Source organism: Tenrec ecaudatus, chromosome 6 (assembly GCF_050624435.1).
Source record: "Tenrec ecaudatus isolate mTenEca1 chromosome 6, mTenEca1.hap1, whole genome shotgun sequence".
NCBI lineage: Eukaryota > Metazoa > Chordata > Mammalia > Afrosoricida > Tenrecidae > Tenrec > Tenrec ecaudatus.
This window is the reverse complement of record NC_134535.1, coordinates 157,689,784-157,715,814: the sequence shown is the minus strand read 5'-3', so window position 1 is coordinate 157,715,814 and position 26,031 is coordinate 157,689,784. Positions and strand designations below refer to the sequence as shown.

General features: G+C 41.2%; 1 protein-coding gene across 2 annotated transcripts in view; it reads left to right on the top strand.

The window, feature by feature from the left end:
* Window positions 1–26,031, top strand: part of TAF3 (TATA-box binding protein associated factor 3) — a 205,818-nt gene that overhangs the window by 143,720 nt on the left and 36,067 nt on the right. For both annotated transcript variants that reach the window (XM_075552400.1, XM_075552401.1), the window contains exon 3: window positions 10,574–12,390. In XM_075552400.1, the coding sequence (XP_075408515.1) occupies window positions 10,574–12,390 (1,817 nt within the window). The remainder of the gene's footprint in view (window positions 1–10,573; window positions 12,391–26,031) is intronic.

Here is a 26,031-nt window from a genome sequence, read left to right as displayed (position 1 = left end):
GCATGTACACTTTACATACACACACGCATATAATCTTTCTTTCCAGGCATCCAAGTTCTAACTATTATTTGCCAACTGCCCTCAATGCCTTCCCCTTACGAAACATGGCACCTCAGCCTTAGCCCTTGTCAGTACTTGGAGCGCTCAGCCTGTCCCACCCTCAGCACGCTATCAACTTGCTTCACTTATGTTCCATCCAGTGGTCAGAACTTCAAGCATTGTTCCAGATTACTTAGGGAGACACTTGGGGCTACAAGTAACTCTGGCTTTCCCTTTTGATCTGATCACATAAGTGGTCAGACACATGAAGATCCTCAGCTTGTTGATGCATGTTAGATGTTAGGATTTGTATTTTACAGGTAAAAAACTGTTGAACTTAAGGAGATTAAATGGGCAACCCAAGGTTCTTTTGTGGCACTGGTACCAGAGCCCAGATATATTTAATATTCATCTCCATTTCTAATCAATATTACCATTTCTGTATTAGCATGTTTGCCTTATTAATATCTCTGCCATTCCCTTATAACTGATGGCTTTTGTCTTACGGTAGAAAAGTCATGTGTTAGCCATGGTGATATTCAGAAGACACTGAGTGGGTGAATAAATGAGTAAAGACGTGAGTGAATGAGTATTTGTAATATTGAGTCATCTTGAGGAAAGAGTTGCAATAATTCTGTCATAGAAAAGTATTAATTTTAAGACAAATAGAAAGTTTTTTCTCAAGAAAAAATAGGCATTATAAATGAATCTTTTCATACTTGTTAAAGCTGATATCAAAGAGTTCAAGAAGAAAATGTTTTGAAAATGATGCTGGCAGCAATTGTACAAGTATGCTTGATCTAATTGAACAATGGATTTTTATATCTGTAAGCTCACCAAAAGTGTAAAAACAAACAAAATAATAATAAAATAGAAGTTTGTTATAAAGACAGTGTGATGAATAATTAGGAAAATTGCATCATCTTTGAATTAGTTTTTGCATGTATATTTCAGAAAGATATAAATAAATACATTTGGGGTTTGCTGAAATATATGCAGATAGCATTTTGTTCCTATATTTAAAGTTTCCATTTGCAATTGTATTTTATGCTTATTTTGAGAAAATGCCACAGCATTTTAAAGTCACTTACATGCGTGTAGTAAATGAGATAAAGTGCTTTCATGCCATATATAAGCAGTTTCCTTTTTTATCTAATGTCTATGAGCTTTTTAGACTGTACTGGTTTATGTTACTTTTTCAAAGACATTTACTATTCTATTTCCAAACGTATTTTATTCTAACTCAATGTTTATAGTAGCTTCGAATTAACCCCTAAAAATCCTTCCAGTGGGTTCAGGCTTTCTTACCATGTTTCGCTTTTGTTGGAGAAGTTGGTCAGTGAAGCTTTTCCTTCTCATTATCCCCTCGGGGAAATGTGGGGAATGTGCATTACTTATTTGTGTTGATGTGAAGGAGAAGTGGAACGAATAATAACAACACGATATTAAGATATAGTAATAACATCCATTTTGTTTCTTCCAGAAAAGAGGATATAATAGTTGCTGTGAAACTGACACTCATTTTAAAGGAGTGTTCTCTTTCTTAGAGAATGTACACTGAAATATTTTTCAAAATGAAAGGATATGTTATCTAGAACTTACTTGCAAATAGCTTTTAAATTTTATAAAATTGTGTGTAAGGCAAAATGTAAACAGTTGGTGAGTGTAGCTGAAAGGCTTTGTACAAGTTCTTTTAACTTTTCCAGAAGTGTGTAATTATTTTTAATTTTAAAATATAGTATAAAAATAGTCAAATGTTGACTTAGAACAGTGTTTAAAAATAGGCAGATACACTAGAGATCATCTTCCCGATTTTCCGGTATCATAGTACAATATTCTGCTGCCAATTAGATGTCTGTTTGAAATTGTATTTTGAGCTGTGGTGATGGATTTTATATTGAGTCGTTCACATTATTTCACATAGCCTCCTTTAGGTCTGATGTAAAAGGCATACCATACATGCAAAACCTCTGTCAGTTATTTCTTCTCGGTAGCAGTTTTTCCTTTGAGTGAATTACTTTATGATATTATTTGGTGAATGACAGTGCTTATAAACAACTATAACAAATATTATTTTGAATAACTTCTAACATGAAAGAAAATTAAAAAGTCATTCGACTGTTAACTTCAGCTACATTTTAACACCAGTAGAAAAGAAAAAATAACCTATTTTATAAATAATTCCTTACTATACCTTTAATAATAAGCATTATTACTTATGCAGAACTATCTTCCCTGTTTATTACCCTTTAAAAGAAGTCTCCCCGACAGCTTAGACTGCTCTTGTTGCAGAGCAGTGTTATGGGCGTGGTGAGGTGTAGCCACCTTACCTCTCTGTAGGCGCTCACTCAGGACTTGAGCTGTTGTAACAGGGCTTTCATGGGATTATTAGGAGGAGCATTGTTTTATTGTTTTTAATCTTCTCAAAAACTTTGCAAGGTTAATTTTATAATGTGTATCCCCATTGTTGCCCATTATCATTTAATATTTGGATGCTTATTGAACTATTAATTTTTAGTGTCCTTCAAGGTAAATGATAAATGCCTCTGTCTTCTGAAGGCAGCAACTACAACCCTAAGACATTGAGGAATTTGTTTAAACCCTCACATCTAATCGTCCATTTTCTTGAATTAGGTTTTTCTTCTGACCTATGTACGTACAAGTGTATTTATTTGTATATATAAGCTCTGTGTGTGTGTGTACCTGGGCAGAACTTTTGTAGAACGCATTTTTCCCAGTAGGCAAGCATCCAGCAACTCACCCTGAGTTAGTTCACCCAACGGTGTAGCCTGGGAAGGTTTTCTCTGGTCACACTGAATTTTTTCACAAAAGCAGTTTAAGTCGAACCTCGTTGATGGTGATAGCCGATTTAAGAGAACAGCATACGGCTGTGACATTTTGTTTCCTTCTTGGGAAAAGTGCTGCAGAAACTGCTGTGATGTTGAACACAGCTCACAAGGACGGCGCAAGGGGAAACACTCAAGTGTACGAGTGGTTTCCTCATTTCAGTAAAGGTGAAATATCGATTGATGACAATCTCGTTCTGGATGTCAGTCAACTTCTTGAACAGACGAAAATGTCAACAAAATCCATGCACTTGTGCTCTAAGACCGACGTGGGACCATGGAAGAGATGGGAAGCTACCTGGACTGTCTGGGAGCGCGGTTCAGTTGATTTTAACAGAGGATTTGGGAGTGAGAAGGGCTGCTGTGAAATGGGTGCCTCGGCTTCCGAGGAAGCAGGACAAAGAGCGTGGGTAGAAACATGCCTCAGACTTCCCCAAGGTCATTACTGGTAGCAAGACATGGTGCTGTTCTTACAAGCCCAAAACAAACATCAATCAAGCCTGTGGAAGATGCCAGTGTCACCTCGCCCAAAAAAGCTCATCAAGAGAAATCAAAGATCAAGATGATGCTCATTTGTTTTTTTGATGTGAAGGGGATAGTGTACTTGGAGTTTGTTCCACCAGGTCAGACTATTAATCAAACTTTCTATTTAGAGGCTCTGAAAAAGATGCTTAACTGTGTGACAAAAGGGCCCGATTTGTGATAGACTGGGGGTAACTGCGCCGCGGGGACACAACTGTTTTTGACACCACTATGATGCACCTGCTCACACAGCCATTTCAATTCAGCAGTTTTGGGCAAAAACAGCATGCTTCTCTTGACCCATACCTTATTCACCTGACCTTGCTCCGTGAGACATCTTTTTGTTTCCACGAATGAAGAGGGACATGAAAGGACAGTGATTTGACCGCATAGAAGCGGTATCAGTTTGAGGGTGCTGTCAGCCATTCAAACCGATGAGTTTGAAAAATGTTTCAAAGAATGGAATCACAGATTTGACAAATGTATTAGATGTAATGGAGAGTGCTTTGAAGGTGATGAGGTTTTCTTGCAAAAAATAAATAAGTAGCTTTAGCTTTGGGGAAAATATTCCAGTTTTTTGAGGGCACCCCCTCATGTATACACATATTACTGTTGCTTATATACAGAAGTGTTCTTTTTGTGATTTTAAATATCTAAGACATTAGAAAATAAGTTTTTAGTTATCTAGAGATAAAAATCTTTATAATGTTTTTCATATAACATTGGCCCCTTCTTGGGTATAGTTTCATAGGGATTTATTTATTCTTCTTTATAACTTACATATACATTATTTATATCCTCTGGTATATATCATATATTAATTCTTAAATTATTTCAGATGTTTTTTACTTTTTGTCCTTACTAAAAGTTTAAGGCTTTTGATCAGCAGAATTTATTGTTTTTACATTTTAATTAAATTTAAGTTTATACAGTGTTTAAAAATGGAAAATCAATTGTAAATTAAAGTAATAAATATAACAAACCTGTTTCTTCTCTAAAACATTTTTTTAACTTACACATTTTTCAGTATTCTAAAAATCATATCTATAATAGTTAAGTATAAATAAAGCCTCCAAATGAATATAAGTTGACCCCAGGGACTGAAAATAAGAAGTAAAATTGAAAACGAATCTCAAAACCAGAGGAACTTCCCCTGGCTTGTATTCACCCTACTTTGCGTCAGTCTCTGTGTTTGTTGTTTGTTCACATAAACAGCCATCGGTGCTTTTCTTTACTGTGTGAGTTACTTGAGTCCCCGCATAAAAATGAACCCGAGTATATTTTAAAGTATTTTTAGAAAAGTATTACATTTTTCCCTAACCCTTCAAATGCCTGGCTGGTAGTTATCTTTTCAGTTCGCATCTGAAAGAATTGCACCCTAGTAAAATAAGCCTAACCCAAAGACACGGTATAGAAAACCCAAATTTTCAAGTTGTTATAGCTATTAAACTGACTCTCCCTACAGTGGACCCAGAGTTCTCTTACAAGCTTCTCCATGCAGTCCAGCTTTCTAGAGACTGCTAGCCCGTAGCGCGTTTCCTTCACCTCTCCCAGTATGCCTCTTAAGGCCTGCTGGGACGCACCACGTATCATGCACTCTCAAAACTAGCCTAGAGCCAGAGGAGTCTCTAGACTTAGAACTTCTTGAAGTCCAGATAGTAAATATTCTAGAAGCACTGTTGCAGTTGCTCAACTCTGATGTTGGAGCGTGAAGGTAGCCAGAACCAAACCCGCTATTGTCAAGTCAATCTGATTCTTAGTAACAGTCTAGAGAAGAGTTTAACTGCCCTTTGCACTTCCCAAGAGTGTGAATCATTATGAGAGCAAAGAGCTCTCGCTTTTCTCCCGAGAGCAGTTGGCTCGTTTGAACTGCTGACCTTGTGGTAGTCACCCTACACATAATCCACTACACTACCAGGAAGTAGCCACAGACCTTATGTACATGAATTGGTATGGCTGTGTTCCAATAAAGCTTTATTTCTTGATATGTAAAAAAATGGAAGCATCATTTAATTTTCACATGCTATAAAATATTCTTCTTTGGAACCCTCCCCAAACACACACATACACGCCACCATTTAATAATGTAAAAACTATTCTTAGCTCAAGGACCCCATACAAAAACAACCCATAGCCAAATTTGGGCCTTGTATTTTGCAGACCTCTGGGCCTAGATAATCACTTTGGACTTTTAAGAGGGAAAATAGTGACTGCTTATCAGATCGCTTTACTTAATTGACCAAAGGTGCTTGGGGTATATTTTGAAATGTAGTCTCTCTTATTATGATAAATCTAGTGTATCTATTAATTATTTACTGTTACCCAGGCACTGTGCTTAACCTTCAGAATACAAGGATGCTTAAAATTGGGTTCCTCCCCTCTAAGAACGTCTAATCAGAATACAGTAATATAAGCAAGTAAGTACAATAAAATGCTGCTGCGACACATGTCAAAGCAGGATGCAGTAGAGCAGAGAGGAAGGAGGGAGTGGTCATTTCTAGCTGCTAAGGGAAAATGTCATCAACGAGGTCACATTGGATTAGAGTCTTAGAAGAGATAGCCACCAGAGGGTCAGGAGATCAAAGACATTCCTGGCTAAGGAAGTATGGTCAAGTGCTGTATACTTGAGGAACTAATAAATTAGCGTGGCTGGAGTGGGTAGAGCCCTAAAGGGCTTACTGTGAAAGGCGAGGTTAATTACTGAACTGGGTGATAGACCACCTTATAGGTCATGTTGGGAAATTGAATTTTAGAATAGTGGTTTCCAAACATGTTTTGACCTCACAACAAAAGCTTTTGTCGACACTTAGCATGTGAAACCGCTGTGTTTATGGCTCACTTCCATTTAATAGAGGATAGGGAGCCCAGTCTGTATCCTCCAGTAACCCCACAAGGGTTGCACTACACCCCTCTGGCTCCCAGGAATGCCCTTTCAAACTGCTCTTACAGGGACCAATGGACCACAACCCACATTTGCATTTTCAGAAGAGTCCTGTAAGGAAGGCAGTGGTTCTCAACCTGTGGGTTGAGACCCCTTTTGGGGATGGAACGACCCTTTCACAGGGCCGCCCTGTTCGTAACATTAGCAAAATGGCAGTGATGAAGTAGCAATGAAAATAATGTTATGGTTGGGGGTCCCCAAACAAAAGGAACTGTATTAAAGGGCCGCGGCATTGGGAAGGTTGAGAACCACTCAGGCAATATGAAAGATGGCTTGGAAAAAAAGCGTGTAACTGGGGAGAGCCTAGTGGCAGCTGTACAGAGAAGAGGCGCTAAGGATTTGAACTGACAGTACAGTGGAAACTATATGTTCACATACAGAGAAAACTGTATGTTCACACTTGGATATGAGCAAAGATGGAAACGTAGTTCAGATGAGTTTCATGTTTCTGACCAGTATCACTTGGTGGGTGTTGGCAATAGAGGTATCAAAGTAACAGTAACAATGAATAAGCCTCCAATTGTATTTTTTATGTCTTTCAAAGCGCTTTCACATCCATCATCTCCTTCATTTCTGGAATACTTACTCCTCAGTCCTTTCCTATAGTGACGTCTGTCCTTAGCCTTCATTTTCCTTAAACCTTTTAAGCATTTGACTTTGTTCACCAGTCTTCTTTAAAATTCTTGCTCCCTGGATATTGTTGATGTCTTCTGGTCCTCCATGTATTTCTTTAGCTCCTCTTCTTCCTATTGTCTGGCATATAGGTATTCCTCAAAATACCTGTCTATGATCACCCCTTCTTTTTTTTATCATTTTATGAGGGACTCATACAACTCTTATCACAATCCATACATACATCAACTGTGTAAAGCACATTTGTACATTCATTGCCCTCATCGTTCTCAAAACATTGCTCTCCATTTAAGCCCCTGGTATCAGGTCCTCATTTTTGCCCCTCCCTCATGAACCCTTGATAATTTATAAATTATTATTTTGTCATATCTTGCCCGACGACTCCCTTCACCCACTTTTATGTTGTCCATACCCCAGGCAGACGTCACATGTAGATTCTTGTAATTGGTTCCCCCTTTCTAACCCACCCTCCTTCTCCCCCCCCCTCTCCCCCCCCCAGTATCACCACTCACACCACTGGTCCTGAAGGGATCATCCGCCCTGAATTCCCTGTGTTTCCAGTTCCTATCTGAACCAGTGTACATCCTCTGGTCTAGCCAGACTTGCAAGGTAGAATTGGGATCATGATAGTGGGGGCGGGGGAGTGCGGGTGGGGAGGAAGCATTTAGGAACTAGAGGAAAGATATATTTTGTATTTTGGATCGTTGCTACAATGCACGCTGACTGGCTTGTCTCCTCCCTGCAATCCTCGTAAGGGATGTCCAATTGCCTACAGCTGGGTTTGGGGTTTCCACTCTGCACGCCCCCTTATTCACAATGATATGATTTTTTTGTTCTGATGGTGCCTGATACCTGATCCCTTCGACACCTCATGATCACACAGGCTGGTGTGTTTCTTCCATGTGGGCTTTGTTGCTTCTGAGCTAGATGGCTTCTTGTTTACCTTCAAGCCTTTAAGACCCCAGATGCTATATCTTTTGATAGCCAGGCACCATCAGCTTTCTTCACCACATTTGCTCATGTACCCTGTTTGTCTTCAGCGATTGTGTTGGGAAGGTGAGCATCATGGAATGCCAGTTTAATAAAACAGTATTCTTGCATTGAGGGAGTACTTGAGTAGAGGCCCAATGTCCATCTGTTACCTTGATACTAAACTATACATATATGCACATAGATCTATTTCCACATCCTCATATATAAATATATGTGATATGTACACACTTTTATTTAGACCTCTGTAAATGCCCTTTGCCTCCTAGCTCTTTCCTCTATTTCCTTTTACTTTCTTCTTGTCCCATTATCATGTTCAGCCTTCTATGGGTTTCAGTAATTCCACTCAGTTACATTACCCTTGGTCATGACCTACCAGGCTTCCTACATCCTTCTCACCACCGGCCTCTTAAAGTGCCTGACATCAGACAAGCAAAGCAGAAAACATATTTAGTACATGAATTATGTCTGGAGATGTGCATTTTCCAAACTCTAAGAGTTAGCTTTTTTTATTGTATTAAATGGTGTGTATGTATGTGAATGAATGAAATGGCCAAGAATTAAAGTTTGTTATAAGTACACTAAAAATTTGTGTTTTTGTATAATCTTTTTTGAGGACATAGTCTTACAGTAACCCATCTCTGGAATTTTAAATGTGTGTAGGGAGAGTAGAAAAAATATTTCCTCAGGTTAGGGAACTAGCCCATCAAGAAAGCAAGAGAAGATAAACTAGAAATACTTCGTAAACTCCAGATTCTGAAGGACAGCCAGACCTCTTGAGAAGAAAATCATCAGTTTGTACAGCTGCTGTCATTAATTTCCTCTCTCTCTCTCTCTCTCTCTCTCTCTCTCTCTCTCTCTCTCTCTCTCTATTTTATTTGCCTCAAAATTTTGGCATCCTTATTTATTTATTTTTCTTATTTTATTTTAATAAATCATTTGGTTGGAGGCTCTTACAGCTTTTATAACAATCCGTACATCAGTTATATCAAGTACATTTATGCATATGTTGCCATCATCATTTCAAAAGCAATTTCTTTCTGCTTGAGCACTTGGTATCAACTCCTCTTTTTTGCCCCTCCCGCTCTCATCTTCCCACCCTGGTGAACCCTTGATAATTTATAAATTATTTTTATTTTCATATTTTATACCATCCGTTGTCTCCCTTCACCCATGTTTCTGTTGTTCATCCCTCTTGGAGGGGTGGGTAGGTTGTGCATCGATCATTGTGTTCACTTCCCCCTTTCTTTCCCTTCTCCCCCACCTTCCCCCTCCCCTCATGGTATCCATACTCCCATTATTGTTCCTGAGGGGTTTGTCTGTCCTGGATTCTGTGTGTCGAGAGCTCTCATCTGTGTCAGTGTACATACTCTGGTCTAGCCAGATTTGTAAGGCAGAACTGGGGTCATGATAGTGGGGAGAGGAAGCATTAAAGAACTAGGGTTATATTGTGTGTTTTGTCAGTGCTGTGCTGCACCCTGGCTGGCTTATCCCTTCCTTGTGGCCCTTCTGTGAAAGGATGTCCTAGTTTCTACAGATGGGCTTTAGGTCTCTACTGCCACCCCCACCCCACCCCGCATGTTCACATCAAAATGGTTGTTTGGGGTCTTCTGATGCCTGATACCTGATCCCGTCGACACCCGCTGATCATATGGGTTGATGTGCCTCTTCCATGTGGGCTTTGTTGCTTCCCTTCTAGATGGCTGCTTGTTTAACTTCAAGCCTTTAAGACCCTAGATGCTATATCTTGTAATAGCCGGGCACCATCAGCTTTCTTCACCACAGTAACTTATGCACCCATTTTGTCTTCGGCGATCATGTTGGGAAGGTGAGCATCACAGAATGCCAGGTTATTAGAACAAAGTGTTCTTACATTTAAGGAGGACTTGAGTAGAGGCCCAATATCCATCTGCTACCTTGATACTTAACCTATAAATATATGTACATAGACCTATATCCCTATCATTATATATTTACATACGTACATGTCTATGTTTATACCTCTATACATGTCTTTTGCTTCCTAGTTCTTTCCTCTATTTCCTTGTACTTTCCTCCTGTCCCACTATCATGCTCAACCTTCATTCGGCACTCTGTACTTCCTCTCAGCTACATTGCACTTGATCAAACCCCACCAGGCATTCTATGCCCCCCTCGCCATCACTTTGTTGTTCCCTTGTCCCTGGGTTTGTTGGATCCCCACTCCCTTTCCCCCACCGCCTCCTCTCCCCTACCCCTTGGAAGCATTGGTCCCATTATTTTCTCCTCAGGATTTTTTATCCTGCCTATTTATAAAGATAGACATGAAAAAAAGAAAAGAAAAAAATAGCCTATGAATAGTTCCAGGTCTGTCTGCTGACCCTTATGAATGTTTTTCTATCAGGTCTGATGCAGCGCCAAGCCCTGCCTCCCTAGTCCAAAGTGATTTCCACTCATAAAGAGTAGATGGCATGCAATTTTGGAAAACTGAAAAATGTCCTGCTTTATGCTTTGAACACTTTGAAAAAAAGTTTTTCATTGCTAGGAATCCTGTTTGAAACATTGCTTTATTTGTTAGGTTCTGTTCTGTTTTAATAACACTTCATTTTTCTTCCATTTACAGAGGAAGAAGAGGAACAGGTGCCCACTGATGGGGGCACGTCAGCCGAAGCCATGCAAGTTCCCTTGGAAGAAGATGATGAAATGGAGGAGGAGGAAATCATTAATGACGAGAACTTCCTGGGGAAAAGACCACTGGAGAGCCCTGAAGTTGAAGAGATGCCTGCCACGAAGCGACCACGACTCTTAAGCACTAAAGGGGACGCCCTGGATGTAGTATTACTGGAAGCTCGAGAACCACTCAGCTCAATAAACACTCAGAAGATTCCACCGATGCTTTCTCCGGTCCATGTACAGGACAACACAGACCTAGCTCCCCCATCCCCCGAGCCCCCAATGCTAGCTCCAGTTTCAAAATCACAGTTGCCAACGGCAAAACCATTAGAATCCAAGCCATTTACACCTAAAATAAAGACTAAAACTAGTTCTCCAGGACAGAAGACCAAATCACCTAAAGCTACTCAGCCACCAGCAATGGTTGGAAGTCCTATTCGGTCACCTAAAACTACATCCAAAGAAAAGAAATCACCTGGACGTTCTAAGAGCCCTAAAAGCCCCAAAAGTCCCAAGGCTATGACTCATGTTTCCCAAGCACCTATCAGACCAGACACACCGAATAGGACTCCTTCCACTACAATCAGTGAAAAAATTAATAAAGACACTATCCCGGTAAAGCAAACTCACACGCCCCCGGACGCTGGGAAACTGAACAGTGACAATCAGCTAAAGAAGGCTGTGGTAGCAGATAAAACAATCGATGACTCTATCGACGCCGTGATTGCACGAGCTTGTGCCGAACGAGATCCAGATCCTTTTGAATTTTCTTCTGGGTCGGAATCCGAGGGAGACATTTTCACCAGCCCGAAGAGAATTTCAGGCTCAGAGTGTCCTACTCCCAAAGCTTCCACTTCCTCAAACAACTTCCCTAAGTCAGGATCCACTCCTCTGCCCCTCTCAGGCGGAACGTCAAGTTCTGATAACTCGTGGACAATGGATGCCTCGATTGACGAGGTCGTCCGTAAAGCAAAGCTGGGGACACCTCCCAGTGTGCCTCCCCACTATCCCTATTTCTCGTCCCCTTCCATTTCTCCTCCTACCCCCGAGCCGCTCCACAAGGCCCATGAGGAGAAACCCAAGCTGCCTCCCTCAATAGAGGTGAAGAAGAAGTTGAAAAAAGAACTGAAAACAAAAATGAGAAAGAAAGAAAAGCAGAGAGACAGGGAGCGGGAAAAAGACAGGATGAAGGAAAGAAGCAAAGAGAAGGAGAAAGTGAGGGACAGGGAGAAGGAAAAGGAAATCAGCAAGGAAGCAAAGTATCCGTGGAAGGAATTTCTTAAAGATGAAGATTCAGATCCTTATAAATTCAAAATCAAAGAGTTTGAAGAGGTGGACCCCAAAGTCAGATTGAAAGACGGAATAGCGAGGAAGGAGAAGGAGAAGCACAAGGACAAGAAGAAAGACCGCGAGAAGGGCAGACGAGACAAAGAAAGGAGAGAGAAAGAAAAGGCCAAGGACAGAAGCAGAGAGGAGAAAGTGAAAGCGCCACCGGCGCCCTTGGTGTTGGCGCAGAAAGAACTGGCCCTGCCCTTGTTCTCCCCCGGCGGCCCCGGGAGGGTCCCCTCCATGCTGCCCGCCTTGTCGCCGGTGCTCCCGGAGAAGTTGTTTGAAGAGAAGCCGAAGGAGAAAGACAGGAAGAAAGACAAGAAGGAGAAGAAGAAAAAGAAGGAGAAAGAGAAGGAGAGGCGGGAGAAGGAGAGAGAGAGAGAGAAGAGGGAGAGAGAGAAGAGGGAGAAGGAGAAGGAGAAACACAAGCAGGAGAAAGTAAGCAGTTTCTCACTTTGGACACTGTCCGGGCAAAGTTCTGTGGGAAACACGGGTAGACCGCGTCGGCAGTTGGGCCAGTGTTTTGGTGTCACCTGCAGTGCGACTGGAAATGTCTGGGTAATGAGGTGACAAACTTGAATTCCCAACCCTGCAAGCTTGTAATTAAGCCCCCTGTCATTACCACGTGCCCTGGAATAGGGTCAAATGTGTTCTGCTCACCGCACTGACCTCTGACAGTCCCTGCCCAGCTCCCCATAGAAGCTTAAACACACTTGATAATATTTTTTTTATTTATTTTTATTTTATTTTTTAATTTTAACAATTTATTAGGGGCTCATACAATTCTTATCACAGTTCATACATATACATACATCAATTGTATAAAGCACATCTGTACAGTCCCTGCCCTAATCATTTTTTTCTCCTCTTTTCTTTTTTTACATTTTATTAGGGACCCATACAACTCTTATCACCATCCATACATATACATACATCAATTGTATAAAGCACATCCATACATTCCCTGCCCCAATCATTCTCAAAGCATTTGCTCTCCACTTACGCCCCTTGCATCAGGTCCTCTTTTTTTTTTTTCCCCTCCCTCCCCTTTCCCCCCTCCCTCATGTGTCCTTGGTAATTTATACCTCGTTATTTTGTCATATCTTGCCCTATCCGGAGTCTCCCTTCCCCCCTTCTCTGCTGTCCCTCTCCCAGGGAAGAGGTCACATGTGGATCCTTGCAATCAGTTCCCCCCTTCCAACCCACTCACCCTCCACTCTCCCAGCATCGTCCCTCACACCCTTGATCCTGAAGGTATCATCCACCCTGGATTCCCTGTACCTCCAGCCCTCATATGCACCAGTGTACAGCCTCTGTCTTATCCAGGCCTGCAAGGTAGAATTCGGATCATGGTAGTTGGGGGGAGGAAGCATCCAGGATCTGGGGGAAAGCTGTGTTCCCCATCGGTACTACCTCGCACCCTAATTAACCCATCTCCTCTCCTAAACGCCTCTATGAGGGGCTCTCCATTGGCCGACACTTAGGCCTTGGGTCTCCACTCTGCACTTCCCCCTTCACACTTGATAATATTTTTATTAAATAAATTTTCCCTGGCGTATGGGCTACAAAACAAAAGTTTGTCATTGCCAGGCGGGCACTGAGTAATTCTTTTTTCTGGAAGGAGCTTGGTAGGCCAAATAAGTTTGGGCACCGATGATCTAGGCTGACCCAGAAGCCTGGGGGGTGGGCAGAAAATAATTCTATAGAGCCCCAATATTTTGTGAAATGAATGAAACAGGCCTTTGTATCAGCCAGCTAGAGAAACCGCGGTGTGGCCTGCGGTGGGGGAGGCACTGCAGTCTCGGTCCGTGGCTCACAGACCGTGCCCGGTGCTGCTGGCACTGTGCTCTTCAGCCCACAGGCCTTGGGAGTATGGTGGTCAATGGATGGACTTGCAAAGCTCCTGCTGCTTCTTCAGTGTCTAGCTAAACCACGATGCCGTGCTTAGAGACCTTGTCTTCCTTCTCTCTGCCCTCCCGAAGCAATCCTCTTTGTTAAGGTTAGCTACAAAATCAGACCCAGTCACTTTTTTTCTCCATATAAAATGTGACATAATTGACCTACGGCAGCAATGTAGATCAGTTTAATTGACCTACTTAGTCAAACCCCCTGCCCCCCAAGTTTCAAACAAGGAAAATAAGTTTGCTAGCTGGGTTAGTGATGGCAGCTCTCACACATTCCCAACTAGCTTCCTTCTTTTACTGCGCCCTCTCTTGTTGTCGTGGTTAAGTACCGCAGAGTCGGTAATGACCTTCGCACAACAGTAGGAAACACTGCTTGGCCCTGCGCCGTCCTCACGGGGCTTTCCTATGCCTGATCCCATTCCTGCGGCCACTGTGCAGCGCATCTTGTTGAGGGTCTCTCGATTCCACTTACATTCTGCTGCATCTGGTGTCCTTTTTCAGGACTGCCCCCTCCTGATAGCATATCCAAAAGATGCAAGATGCACTCTCCCATCATTTTCAAGGAGCACGCTGGCTATTCTTCCTCCAGGATAGATTTATTTGCCTTTCCGCCCAACATCACTCATTTTCTAACATATACAGAAGCCAAATGGAAATGCTGATGTTCCTAGCCAGACAACCGCAAGCTAATAAGACATGAAACCCCAACTTGTATTTCCATTTTGAAAAGTCATTTTTATTTTAAAAGCATTGTATATATTTAAGTATAGGACTTGGTCAACTTTAAAGCTTTTCCGCATCTATTATTTTATGCTGCTAATCCACCGGCGGCATAGCTCCTGCAGGTATCAGTGTTTTGTGGGTGAGAATCTGAGCCTGAGAGAATGGCTCACCCAAGATCAAAATTGAACCACTAGTAAGAGCCAAACTCATGTCTCCTGCAGATATAGTTCACATTGTGCAATGTTCATTGCCGGGGGATCTTTCCTGATTCCGATAGCAATTCCTCATTTAGCCACCATATACTTAGCAGCTGAACTCCCAGTAACTCAAACAAGGCCCTGTTGCTTTTATCACCATCTTAACTTTGGGCGAGACAGGGGCTTCTCTGCGCCACCGTTACAACTGTGAAGAAACCCCTGTGACTTGATTTGTCACAGCACTCCCTGCCGAGCCCTAGCTTCCACCTGACCCTTGGGAAGAAAAGCCCTTCAAACTGTCTTGGTTTGCTGTAAAGTTCGGTTACCCAGTAGCCCAGATTTCACATCACAGAGGATTGCAAATCGGTGTATCCGTTTGTGATAGGCTTGGGGTCTAATAAGTGATGAGGTAAAACTTTATAGTACTCAGATGTCTTATAAGACCCGAGTTTGTATCCTGTCTGTTTTAGCTATGTGAAACTGGGCGAGTTGCCTATGTATATGGGGCTGCAACGAGATATGGAAACTGCTGAGTACTCTATCTGGCACCGGAGTACATGGGGATGCTGGTCTCTTAAATTAACCCATCGTGTCCTGTCCCTTCTGTATATAGACCACAGTTGTTTACCCGTGTATCTGTCCATGGAAAGTGTGGTGGTTTCTCCCGCTTCACTAGTGGGAATGGTCCACAGCAAGTGAACACTGCCATGGAGGCATCTTATTTGTTATTTTTAAAAGAAGAATTCCTATTTAAAGGCATCCTGGCGGCGTACTGGGTTCTGTATTGAGCTGCTTACTTCCAGGTCAGTAGTTTGAAACCACCAGTTGTTCCGAGACACAAAAATGATAGTTTTAGTTTCTGTAAATATTTGCCGCCTCAGAAACGCCAAGAGGCAATTCTACCCCCAGAGGATTGCTTGCTATGAGTCAGAATCAACTTGTTAGCAGTGGATTTGGCTCTTTTTCCCACGTTTATTTTATCTATGTGTAAGTCACAGTCACATTTTGTAAGCCACAGCCACGTTTATAAGTACCAAGATCTAATAGAGATACTATTAATTAAACGGGAATCTGTATAGTAGGTGGAAGGAGCTTCGGGCTTGGAATTCAGAACCCCTAAGGTAAGATACAGGGCACGTTTACCTTCCTTCATGCCTAGCTAATCCATCTGTAAAATGGAGCTAATGAGGATGTTAAAAACAACAAAACAATAATAGTTAACATTTATTGAATAATTACTATACACTAAACATCGTGCTAATAAGCACTTTGTGCACACTTAATTCCTCACCACAACCATCTAAGGCAGATACTGTAATCATCACTGTGAGGTGAGAAACTGAGGCTTTGATTAGTAAGTTTGCCCAAGGTCACAGCTCTTAAGTAATTGAATAGGAGCCAGAATTTCAGTCCAGACTGTCAGGTTCCTTAATTTATGTTTTAATTTTTATGCTTTTTTCTATATTAAGTCAAAAATGGATTCAGTGAAATAATGTACACAAAACACCTGCCTTAGTAATCTAGCATAAGAAGATAAAATTGTATTTTTGATAGTAGTAATAATCCAAAGGAAGGTGATTTATGCACAATATTTTATTTTCCTTTTATGGGAAGTTTAACTTTTTAATAAAAACATGTCAGTAGTGGGTCTTTTGACCACAGATCTAGCCATAGAAGCTTTAGCAGTTATACCTCACTATTGGTAGGAGTCAAAAACTGTTTACGATTTTTATTAAACATTTGGTTTGGGTGTGCTAGGTGGTATCTCACTACCATCAAGTCACTTCTGACTCCTAATAGAGCTGTGAGACCGAGGAGAACTGCTGCTTTGGGGTTCTCAGGCTGTAGCCCTTGGGGGGCAGACAGTCTCATCTTTCACCTGCAGTCAGCACAGTCAGAGTATATAATGTAGAATTAACTTACTTCAAACTATGGATCTGTGGGACTTAGACTAAGTACAGGGATACTTTAATTAAAAAGTAATCTTGGCGTTTACATGTTCTTTGGAGGCAGGTTCACTGTGAGAAAAGGACTAACAAAACGTGTTGTTACTTATATTTGTAGATTTGGACGGTTCGACTCATAATCTTAAATTGAAGAAGAGCAGTCAAACGCCATCTATCAAACTTGGGAATTTGTTTTTATATTCTTATTAAGTATAATCTTAAATGCATATTTAATTATAATACATCATATTTGGAATGTAACTCCCCCCCCCAAAAAAAAAGACATCACAACTTCCAGATGAATAGTGCAAGTGCTGACCTGTAAAACGCCTGGATTTGGTCATCAGAACAACCTGGATTTAAAAGACAGCCCCGCTACCATTTAGTCATTATTGACCCGCTTCTCTAACCCTGTGCTTCCTCCCCTCGCTCGCCTTCTCCCTCTCCAGTACTGAGAAGGGACAGAAGCATTATTCAGTGTGATCTACCTCGGCATGAAACAGCAGCAGTTTCATGCCCTCTTTCAGAATATTCTGGCTTCAAAGACCTTTTCTGTCTTCTCACAGAATGTGGTAACAAAAAGACCCAAACTCGTTGCCAGCCAATGAATTCTGACTCATGGAGCACCGTGGGTCACTATCTATTCAACCACAGAGTTTGATTTGTGAGGTGGGGTGGGGGGAGCACTTTTAGTGGAGAATTCATAAATGCTATTAAGGATTCCATCGAGTTTCATCCTACTAATTGATTAATTGAGTTCATCGAACTAACATTGGCAATTGAATAAATTAGCCTGGATCATAAGTAAGTTTCACAAATGCTAGTTATGGAGTGCATACAAGTGCCAGGGCTGACTGGGATGTGATTATTTAATCCTGCAAACAGCTCTGAGAGATGGGCATTGTTACTCCCGTCTTCCAATTAAGGAAACTATGATACAGAAAGATGAAACAGCTTGCCCTAGCTTCCGAGTAGAAGAGATCTCAAGTAATTTTTTTCCTGAATGTAACAGTTCTTTAGAAAATGATAGTCTGGCTGGTTTGTACTTCTAACAAAAGTTTTCCTTTTTTTCCTCTTCTGTGTAAAGTTGTATAGTCTCATTTCCAGTCATTTCTTATTGGCTGTCATGATTAGTAAAATGAAAGGTTTTCAATAACCAACTAACCCCACAAACTCTTCCTACCCCAAAGGCAAACAGACTGCCATCAAGTCCCTTCCAAGTCACGGAAACCTGATCCAGGGTTGCCAGGAGTATTGCTCTTTGGGGAAGCAGGCCGCCTCGTCCATCTTACTTGGATTGGTTGGTAGGCTTGAACAGCCAACTTTGTGGTTGGCAGTCTTTAACCCACCTGGGCTCCTTCAATGGCCCGTGGGTTGGATACATTCCCTTCCATTTTCTCATTACTTTCTGCTCTAGGAGGAAATCAGAAACTTTGTTTAAATTTGTACATGTGTGTACGGAAGACCATCTTCCAGCCTTAATATGAATGAACTAATGTTTAATGAAACGGTCTTTTGTTCAGTTGTCTGTGCTGAATACCAGCTGTTATGCCTCACCACAACTGTAGATCTTCTGACTGCCTTGTTAACAGTGTCAGTAGTTCATCGGTGTTTGGTTATGTCTCTAAATGGAATGAGTAGAAAGACCTTAATGCTAAGACAACGAAATAGTTACTGGTTGTCAACATTCAATGTAGTAGATTATTAAATATAGCTGTTTGCTACTATTTGAGGGTTTTTTCCTGGGACGTGAACAAATATGGGAATCTGAACTTTGGCGGACTTGCTGATGTAGCACACACACATATTCGTATGTGTGTGTATACATGAGTAAATACATATACACGTGTGTGTATCTGCATGTGCACCCATGTACACTGCATGTGTATACCTACGTGTACAGAAATACACACTATGAATGCACATACTTTTAAACTAAATTTTCTTTCACACATACATTTTTAATGAAAGGAGTTTAACATTAATTAAAAAAAAAAGCCTTGGCCAGATTGTACTGACAAAGCCGGCCATTACCTTTGCAGAAAGTCCCTGTCAAAGATAGACTTTAAAGCTGGAATGCATGAAAGAGTTCCAAGATAGAATTTAAATTTAAACTGATTCTTTATAGATAAGCTTTTTAAAAATCCACCTCTTTGCTTCAAGTCAGGATTTTAAAAATAAATTTCCCCTTTAAATCTCTTGAGCGATTTTCATTTTTTGCAAGGCCGCACTGCTGGTGTCCTGGAAAAATGGAGAGTCAGAGCGTTATCAGTTGGTGCCCTGAGGTATGTGGCAAAGAAGCTAAATCCTTGAAGATTAGCAAAAAAAATGCAGCACATGGCAATAAGGGGCTTATATGACTACTAGTATTAGTTCAGGTGAAAGAAGTATTGCTTATACATAAAACTGGACAAATCCACTGACAATGTATTTTTAGTTAGCTACAAAGGAGTCTTATATTGCTGGACTTTACCTCTTTGGTGAATTGGGAAGCTTAGTAATCCACTGTAAATGCTCTTCTGCGCACCCCAATTCTCCGCGTCACTCCCCGCTGCTGCTCTTTCTCTTAACCCTTAAGCGCTCGTGTTGTCCCCAGATCGGGCCTTTGTGCTGCTGCAAACTGGTGTTCGCCTTATTGTTCAGTGGTTGTCATTTAGTTTCTTGATTTCTGTGAAATGCTCGGGAGAGTGTATTTTGTGATTGTAGAAATGTCTCATTGTTTTGGCAGTCATTTTGGTAAAGGGAACCTTTTTTCCCCTTTAATCTGGTAAGAGATGTTTATTTAGATATAGTGCTTTCTCTGTCTTTCATTTTTATTCACATCCTTATTGGTTTTGTCACACTTGCTAGAGTTGGTCCTTCGAGTTAAATTTGATTTTACTTCTTAAAGAATGAGGTTAGGAGGCGAGAGCCCTGGTGGTATAGTGGGCTACTGGTTGGGCTGCTAATCTCAAGGTTAGCAGTTTGAACCAACTAGCCACGTCTCAAAAAAAGAAAGATGATATTTTTCTTTTAAAAAAAATGAGATTAGGATCTGAAGGGTTTTTTTTAGAAAGTTTACCATGGAACCTAGTTGGCTTGAGATAATCTAGTATATACCTGTTATGAGGTACAGTTAATAGCCGCCTCTTTCATTCTCAAAGCTGTCTTTGATTGGATGACATGGTCACCCTCGTTACAAATACAACCTAATAGGTTCTGAATCATTCATTAATTCAACAAGTATATCCACTACTGGCTTACCTGCAAGGCACATTTATACCATTTTTAATCTGACGATAAAATATGTCTCCATCTTAAAACCCTTTTGTTTAGTTTTTTTTTTAAGAAAAAAATAGTAGGTCATAAATAGGCCACATGCTGGTTCTTCCGCTCAACCATGTAATTTAAGATTACATGCAATACCCAGATCATTGAGGTGAATGGAAGTAAAGGCAAGTAAATCTCAGTTTTCTTATAAACTAGTCAACCTTCCATCACTTACTGCAACTGAGTCCATTCGACTCATAGTGACCCTATAGGACAGGCTAGAACTGCCCCATGTGTGGGTTTCCATGGCTGTAACTCTTTATGGGACTAGACAGCCTCATCTTTCTCTCTAGGACCTCCTGGTGGATTTGAACTGCTGATGTTTTGGTTTGCACCATACTATATAACCCCCACACCACCAAGGTTCCATTAACCTTGCATAGACAAAAAGTATTTTACAGCTGACCCTACCCACCTCAACCATGAATGCCATCTGTCATAAGACGCATTGGCAAAGAAAGGGAACCCTCCATGCGGCGCTCCAACCTTACCAGGAAAAGGCTCACAATGTGGCAGGTTGTCAAGGAACAAGCAGTATGGTAGAAGAGTGAATTAATTCAGTGTCAGGTGACCTGGATTTTAGCTATTTATTAGTTAGCTTTTGATTGTGTGTTATCTTCATTACATGGAGATAATAATGTTTTCCCCACCAGCCTTAGAAAGTCTCGAGGATCAAATTGGATAACATGTGCGACACACAAAGTGCTACACAATTATACAAAACAAAACCCCCAAACCCATGGCCACAAAATCAGTTCTGACTCACGGTAGCCTTATATAGGTTTTGGAAACTCTGAATCTGGCAGCTGGATTTGAATTGCTAACCATGCAGTCGGCAACCCAACAGCTAAACCAGCAGTTCTCAACCTGTGGGTTGTGGCTCCTTTGGGTGTTGAACGAACCTTTCACAGGGGGTCACCCAGTTTATAACAGTAGCAAAATTACAGTGATGAAGTAGCAATGAAAATAAATTTATGGTTGGGGGGTCACCACAACATGAGGAACTGTATGAAAGGGTTGCGGCATTAGAAGATTGAGAGCCACGGATGTAAACCATGGTACCATCAAGACTTTTACAAATACAAGTTACAATTATTGTGTGCCACTATAACAGAATTGGACAACATATACACTCACCACCATCGAGTCAGTCCAGACTCAGTAGCACTGCCCTTGTGGGTTTCCAAAACTATAGCTCTTTATGGGAATAGGAATCCCCATTTTTCTCCCAAACACACAATATGAAGTAAAATAATGCAGTAGAATTATTTTAAAGGAAAGGCAAATCAAGTTTTATTTTTAAATAAAGCTTAGGAAAACACTACTTAAATGCTTAAATAATAGTATCTTGAGTAGAAGGGAAAGAGGAACCTTTTTTTCTGTAACTCTAAAGCTTTTGGCGCCATGTGGGTTACTTGTTGGTCTGCAACCAGAAGGTCAGCAGTTACAGTTTCAGAAACCCACCGGGCCCTACAGCATCACTATGAGTTGGAATTGACACAGTGGCAGGGAGAAGGCTTTGGGGGAATTGAATATGGGTATTTTATATAATTCTTTATTCTCTGCATCAAAAGAGACTTCATTTCAATGCACGCATGGTACATGTATAACCTTGGAATGAGAAAGGAGATAGAAAAGAAAGGAAAGACATGCTTCATACATAGTTTGTTTATAAAACAGTAACCACAATAGCTAACACATTATTGATATAAAACCGGAGTGAGTACTGGAGATTAACACAGTCATAACCATTGGTTTGGTTATATTGGTTTATCATCTCGAAGGTAGCACAGAAAGGGGTATAAAAGTTCACAAAATAAAGACTGCAACATTGATTTGCAAATGTAATATGGATATCATTTTTTTAATCTTGTGAAAGTATACTTATGTATACGCCCTGGTGGCACTATCAAGTCAGCATTGGGTTGCTAAGCTCAAGTGCAGTGGTTCAAACCCAGCCACTCCATGGGGAAAAGATGAGGCTGTCTGCTCCCAGAACGATTTTTAACCTTGGAAACCCTATAGAAGGTTGCTATGAGTTTGGATCAACTACCCAAACGACCCTTTCCCTCAGTGACTTTGTTGAAGACCAGTAGACTATACTTCCTGAAAAACTGGGTAAGTTAAGGAGCATCCTACCAAACCTGGGGCTATTAGAGCAGTAGGTTTTTGATAGGGTGTAGAGATGAAATACTTATGGGATATTTAGTTGGAAATGATTAGCAGGCTACTTTATATGTTGGTCTCCATTCTATCTGTGCTAACCTGTTGTTAGGTGCCTTCTAATCTGTTCCGACACATGGAGACCTCACGTCAAACAGGATGAAGCACTGCCTGGTCCTGCATATTGTTACAATACAATTGTTCTAACATTTGAGCCCATTGTTGCAGCCACTCTGGCAATCCGCCTTGTCGAAGGCCTTCCTCTTTTTCACTGCCCCTCTGCTTTACCAAGCATGAGGTCCTCCTCCAGGGGCTGTCCTCTCCTGACCACATGTTCAAAGTATGTGAGATGAAGTCTCACCATCTCTGTCCTCAAAGGAGCATTCTGGCTGTACTTTTCCCAAGACAGATTTGTTTGTTCTTTCGGCAGTCCATAATACTTTCAGTGGTCTTCACCAGTACATAATTCAAACACCCTGATTCTTCTTCAGTCTTCCTTATTCAATGTCCCCACTTTCACATGCATATGAGGTGACCGTGCTAACCTAGAGAAAGAGACTGTGAAGACATGCTATAACTGAAACGGTGTCATGGATGCGCTGGCTGAAGAAAAGTGTAGAATTGACAAGAGTAGAAACCAAGTCAGTTCAGACAGAAGCAAAGGAATCTGAAGGTGAAGGAAGGAGCGTGATAGGAAATATACGTTGGGCAATTAGGAAACATTTCACGTCTGGAAAGAGTAGTTTTCGTGGCATGCCTGGGACAGAAACTAGACTGAGGAAGGAATGAGAAGTGAGTCAAATAATGAAAAATGTCCGAAGCTGTGAGCTAGAGGTGGAAGGAAAGGTTTGTTTTGTTCTTTAGACTTGAGCACACTTAAATGCTGGAAGAAAAGAATAGAAAGGTTTGCCCTACTATAAATTAAAAAAACCGTTGATGGAGGAAAGATCTTTAGAGGAGTAGAGGAAATGGGCTGTAGTGTAGCTAAAGATGCAGAGAATTTTATAAATGTCCAGGGAGTTGAAGAACTGTTCTCTGCCCGGTGACCTCAATAGTTTTCCTAGGGAATTTGATGGGAAAAGAAATAGTGGGGTGGGGTCTTACAAAAGGTAAAAGTTTGAAATCGCTCCATATTTACTATTTAGACACGCCTTAAACATTTATTATATGTCAGACTATGGTAGACATTAGGAAATAGCACTAAACAAAACTGACCTTATCTAGTTTAACTGATAAACCACATAAACAAATAGTATTGAAGACCCAGATAAAGTGAGAATTGTTTGGGTTTGTAATACATATGTTGTTGTTTTTTGTTTGTTTGTTTTTGCATGTGTTGTTATTGAGAAGATACGCTGCAGAGCCATACACCAATTCAAGTTTCTACATGGGCAGTTCAGTGACATTGATTCCATTCTTTGCGATCAGTGTACAACCTTTGTCAATCTTCTTTTCTGAGTCGTTACTCTCGCACGTAAACTCACTGCCCCCTAAGTGACCTAGCAGAACTTTTGAGTTGCTGTTATCACTTTGATCCCATATAGATAGATACTAAAAGATCAGAATGCTCAAGACAGACATTTATTTGCTAGTCAAGGTAAATTATTGTTTGATTTTAAGAAGACTTCAGGGGAGATTTTTGGTTGGAGGTTTGAAGTTTATCTCAAGGCAGTCGTTTTTGAGCGTCATCCAGCCGCCATGGCTCCAGGAAGTCTGGAGTCCGTGAGAATTTGAAATTCTGTTCTTCATTTTCTATCTTTTGATCAGAATTCTTCTATAGAATTTTAACAAAATGTTCAGAAATGGTCACTGGATACCATCCAGCCGTCTGGTCTCATGGCAAAGGAGGCAGTTATGCTTGGTGGCAAGCAGCCATATGTTTCCATTTCCTCCTCTTGTGCCTCCTCATTTCTTCCTCTATTGTTCCAGGCATGGAAGCCACTTACATACTATGCCTTGTATGGCCACTTACCAGCTCTTATTTTATTTTGTTTTTAAAAATAATTTTATTGGGGGCTCGTACAACTTTATCACAATCCATACAATGTGTCAAACACATTTGTACCTCTGTTGCCATCATCATCCTCAAAACATTTCCTTTCTATTTGAGCCCTTGGTATCAGCTCCTGTTTTTCCCCCCCTCCCTCCCTGCTCCCCCCTTCCTCATGAACTCTTGATAATTTATAAATTATTATTTTGTCATATCTTATACTGTCCAACGTCTCCCTTCACCCACTTTTCTGTCGTCCATCCCCCAGGGAGTAGGTTATATATAGATCCTTGTAATTAGTTCCACATTTCTACCCCACTCTCCCTCCACCCTCCCGGTATCACCACTCTCACCACTGGTCCTGAAGGGACCATCTGTCCAGGATTCCCCGTGTTTCCAATTCCGATCGTACCGGTGTACATCCTCTGCTCTAGCTGGAAGTATAAGGTAGAATTGGGGTGATGATAGGTGGGAAGGGAGGAAGCATTTAGGAACTAGAGGAAATTTGTATGTTTCATTGTTGCTACACTGCACCCTGACTGGCTGATCTCCTCCCCATGACCCTACTATCAGGGGATGTACAGTTGCCTACAGATGGGACTTGGGTCCCCAATATGCACTCCCCCTCATTCACAATGATATGATTTTTTGTTCTTGGATGCCTGAGACCTGATCCCTTCAACTCCTTGTGATCACACAGGCTGCTCATGCTTCTTCCCTGTGGGCTTTGTTGGTTCTGAGCTAGATGGCCACTTGTTTACCTTCAAGCCTTTAAGACCCAACATGCTGTGTCTTTTGATAGCTGGGCACCACCAGCTTTCTTCACCACTTTTCCTTACGCACCCATTTGTCTTCAACGATAGTGTCGGGAAGGTGAGCATCATGGAATGCCAGTTTAATAAAACAAAGTAATCTTGCATTGAGGGAGTACTTGAATGGAGGCCCAATGTCCATCTGTTACCTTAATACTAAACCTATCCTCATATATAAGTATATTTACATATGTACATTCCTGTATTTAGACCTCTATAAATGCCCTTTGCCTCCTAGTTCTTTCCTCTGTTTCCTTTTATTTTCCTCTTGTCCCACTATCATTGCTCAGCCTTCATTTGGGTTTCAGTAATTTCTCTCAGTTACATTACCCTTGACCAAGCCCTACCAGGTCTGCAACACCCTCCTCACCACAGATTTTGGAGCAGCATATTTAATGTGATTTTCCCATCCCTGTGAACTGGAACTCAGCCCTTCAAAAACTATAATCCCTGCCTTCTTCCTTCTCTCCCAACCCCATTAGCCATGAATAGACTTTGGGTTCTTGTCTTTTTCTATAAAGTAAAAGAAATCATATAGTATTAACCCTTCTGTGATGAACTTATTTCATGTAGCGTAATGATTTAAAGCTTCATCTATACTATAGCATGTATCAAGACTTCTATCCCTTTTTGGCTAGGGAATATTCCCTTGTATGTATGTACCACACTCTGTTTATCATTTACCCATTGATGGGCATTTAGGTGGCTTCTGCCTTTTCTCTGGTGTGTAGAGTGCTTCAGCAGACATTGGTGTACAAGTCTGTTTGCGTCTCTGCTCTCAAATCTTTGGGCTCTGTACAGTAAAACTTGTGAGATCCAGAATTGACAGAACGTGTTTTTCCAAGTCTCACATGTTTTCTGCCTCTGACAGAACGAGTCTTAGTACTTTTCTATTGCTCATTTTAGTAGACAGGTTTTTGAGCTTTTCTTCCTGGACTGGTTTCCACCTGGAGTGCTTTTCAGCGTGTGCAGGCTGTACCCTAACTACGAGTGAAATCACTGGGTCACCTGGCAGCCCTCCTTTTGGTTCCCTTG